At 39.8% G+C, this 4,040-nt stretch overlaps 1 protein-coding gene across 1 annotated transcript; it reads right to left on the reverse strand.

Moving 5' to 3' along the window:
• Positions 1 to 3,236: 3,236 nt before the first annotated feature.
• LOC102763011 (olfactory receptor 52B4) lies at positions 3,237 to 4,034 on the reverse strand (the record flags this gene model as incomplete). Its single annotated transcript, XM_006762354.1, has 1 exon — positions 3,237 to 4,034. A coding segment is annotated over one exon (798 nt), but the record flags the coding sequence as incomplete, so codon positions are not given.
• Between the last annotated feature and the right edge of the window lie 6 nt (positions 4,035 to 4,040).

Genomic DNA, 4,040 nt, shown 5'->3' on the forward strand with positions numbered 1-4,040 from the left:
TGTGGGGGATAGAGGGTGCCGCCCCAACCCCCTGATCCGCCCTGCTCTCTGTGTGACAGGGGGCGGTGCCCCAACTCCCCTATCAGCCCAGCTCTGTGAGTGACAAGGGAGAGCTCCCCAACAACCCTGATTGGCCCTGCTCTGTGTGTGACAGGGGGTGGCGCCACAACCTCCCCATCGACCCTGCCTGGAGTGTGACAGGGGGAGGTGCCCCAACCCCCCACTCGGCCCTACCCTGAGCGTGACTGAGAGTGGCATCGAAACCTCCCGATCCGCCCTGCTCTGTGCATGACAGGGGCGGCGCCCCAACTCCCCAATCAGCCTTGCTCTGAGCCCGACCAGGGGCTGCACCTAGGGATTGGGCCTGCCCTCGGCCACCCGGGAGCAGGCCTAAGCCAGCAGGTTGTTATCTCCCGATGGGTCCCAGGCTGCGAGAGGGCACAGGCCGGGCTGAGGGACTCCCCCATCCCCCCGAGTGCACAAATTTTTGAACACTGGGCCTATAGTTTATAATAAGTGAAAATTTGCTTAAATCACAAAACATTTTAGAATTATGAACTATTTAGCTAAATGGGTAAGATTAGTGGTAATTACAATGCCTCTTTGTTATGTTGTCTTTTTATAGCAATAGATACTTTTGAACTTATTCAAATGATAAATTAAATACAAACTAAAATTTAAAATAATATAATTCATGTTTGATTTTAAAGCACTTGTGAAGAACACAAAGGAAACAAAAAAGATTAATAATTTGATTACATAATTTCTAAGGACTCATATATAACAAAGATTAATAAACAGGAAAAATGAGGAAATGTTTTAATGAATGTTGTGCTGTAACCATTATTGCTGTATCCATTTTGAAAATTAAAAATAAATGTTGAGGACACTGCCCTGCTCCCATAACCAAATATGCTTATCCTATGACCTTGCAATCTTAGTCTTAGATTTGTAGCCACATGAGGTGTAAATATGGTAAACAGGCAAAATGAGGAAGTGTTTTAATAAACATTATGTTCTTGAACAACTGAAAAAGTTGAAATAGAGTGCATGTTAATAATAATGAAATGGCTAGGTAAATTATGGGTCTTCTATAAACTTGTATATTTTATTGCCAGTTAAATTATGTTTTAAAAAAGGTTTTGGGTTTGATTCTCAGCCAGGGCAGATACTTAGGTTGCCAGTTCAATCCCCCTGGTCATGGCTCATACGGGAGGCAACTGATCCATGTTTCTTTCTCACATGGGTGTTTCTCTTTCTAGCTTCCTCTCTCTAAAATGCAACAAACATATCCTCAGGTGAGGCTAGAAAAATTATGTTAAAATATTTATATTATAAATCTCTGGAAAAAAGTAGTTTCATGTATGTAAAAATATATAGAATTCACATAGAATATGTATGTAAGCTATGTGAAAAATAGTTTCAGATATGTAAAAATGTAATTACAAAACAAAGGAAAAAGGCAAGTCACACTAACAGAAGTAATAAATGTTACTTATTTATAAGTTTCATTTTCTCTAATTATTTTAAAGTGATAATTTCATAGTTTTCTAGTTTACAAGGAAGTGTATTTGAAGCATGTTGATTTAGTGCCTAGTTTTTCAGCAACATAATAGACACTAGGGAAGTAACATACATAGAATGCTGAGCCTACTTTCAACTGGGTAATGAACTAAAATAATCACATTTACATGTGAAAAGGCTTTTTAAAAATGATTTTATTTATTTTTAATTTAATATTTTCTCCATCACTGTTTACCTCCCTATATGACCTCTTTGACCTCCACCAATCCCCCTCCACCTCCACAATCACCACACTGTTATCTATGTACATCAGTTCTCTCTTTTTTTCTTTGTTGCTTAATCATATTTTTTTGGAAAGCAAGACATGAGTAATCTGTCCCCCTTCCCTAACTGCCCTCCACCCAGAGCGGTCTTCTTCCTTTCTTTCTATTTACCTCTATTTTGCTTGGTAGTTAAAACAAAAGTAAAAATAAAACTACCTTATGATCTAGTGATTCCTCTTCTGGAAATTTATCTGAAGAAAAATGAAACACTAATGTGAAAGAATATATGTACCCCTATGTTCATTACAGTGTTTTTTTTACAATAGCCAAGATGTGGAAGCAACCCGTGTCCATCCGTAGATGAGCGGATAAAAGAGCCATGGTACATTTACACAATGGAATACTACTCTGCTGTAAAAAGGAAAACAATCCCCTTTTGTCATAGCATGGATGGGCCTGGAGAACATTATGCTAAGTGAAATAAGCCAGTCAAAGAAAGAGAAATGTTTTTTAAAAGAGTATGCCTGTCTAAATTATAAATGGCATACCCTTGCATGGATTCAGTGGAGGGGCTTATTCTAGAAGAGCATGTGAACTGTAGTTCAATTGAAACAATTTACTTACCTACACACACTTTACAGAAAATAAACAGTAACCTGTCATAAAGTATTAGCAATAAATATCTTGACTTAAAAAAATGGAGATTTTACACTTTTTTTTTTTTGTAATACACTCTCTAAGCTGAAAGGAGTGGTGAATTTCTAGAATGAGAGAATGTTTCCCTGTGTCAGATGGTGCTGAAGTGTCATGTATGATGTAGACAGTATTAACCACTGGATTCAGCATTGTGGAGGATACTGTGACATGCAGTGTCATGGCATAGGAAAACTGTCTGACTGGGGTGAGAGGAAGAAAAATAGAGAAGGACATTGAGTCGTGAATGTATAGACAACTCTTTCAAGGTCTTTTACTGTGATGGAGAGAGAGAAAGAAGGAGAAGTAGAATAGGAAGAGGAAGGAGAGGAAGAGAGGGAGGAGGAAAAGAAAGATAAGAGGGAGACAGGGGAAAGGGGGAGGAGGAGGGCAGAGAACTAAGTACAGGGGAATGTGGATGGCAGAGGTTTTTGCCTGCTTCCCTCACTTCTCACCCAATCTCTTTACCACATCATGTCTAAATCAAACCAGGAAAGAATAGTCTAGCTATTACCCATAATGTAACTCTTTTCAAAGACCTCTGTAGAGTATAGACAAGAAATGAATAAAAAAGGTAACTGGTATATTTCTCAGACTCTGAGTGAGAAAACTCACCGAGGCACAAAGAAATTCATCTCTATTATTTATCAGAGACTTTAAAAAGCAACTGTTCTCCACCTACTAGGGCTTCTAAAGCTCACCTTATGTACAGCTAAAAATGTTGAGAAAACAGTAGCTTGTTTCCTTTTCCCAAAGTCATATTGTTTTGGAAAGTAAGACGTAAGTAATTTGGTCTCTGATCTGTTTGGTCTTGATCCCATAAATGATGGGATTTAGCATAGGAGGTATCAGAATGCATACACTGGCAAGAAGTACATTAATGTGGGGTGAAATGAGGTGTCCAAAGCGGTGAGTGAGGGCTGAGAAGATCCCAGGACCATAAAAAAGGATAATGACACACACATGGGAACCACAAGTGTTGAGAGCTTTGTGACGAGCCTGTTGGTTAGGGATGTGGAAGACAGCATGGAGAATAAGCATATATGAAACACAAATTAGTATAACATCTAAAATCACTGTTGACATGAGGACGAAAAATCCATACCAAATGTTTATTCGTATGTCATCACAGGAATACTTGGCCAACCCCATGTGCTCGCAACCAGTGTGTTGAAGAATGTTAGTTTTGCAAAAAGTCAGTCTTTTCAGAAGAAATATCATGGGGAACACTGTACAGTAACTTCTCAGAAAGATAGTTAGACCAATTTTCCCAATCAGCACATGGGTAAGAATGGTGGTGTATCTCAGTGGGTAGCATATGGCAATGTAGCGGTCAAATGCCATCACCAGCAGGATCCCTGACTCAGAGATGTAAGTGCAGTGGATGAAGAAGAGTTGAGCGATGCAGCGATCCAGGGAGATCTCCTGAGCATGGAACCAGAAGATGGCCAAGTCCTGAGGCACTGTGCACGTGGAGAGGACAATGTCTGCTCCGGCCAGCATGCTGAGGAAGAGGTACATGGGTTCATGGAGGCTGCTCTTTGTGAGGATAAAAATGAT

Source organism: Myotis davidii, unplaced genomic scaffold (genome assembly GCF_000327345.1).
Source record: "Myotis davidii unplaced genomic scaffold, ASM32734v1 scaffold58, whole genome shotgun sequence".
NCBI classification, from domain to species: Eukaryota; Metazoa; Chordata; class Mammalia; order Chiroptera; family Vespertilionidae; genus Myotis; species Myotis davidii.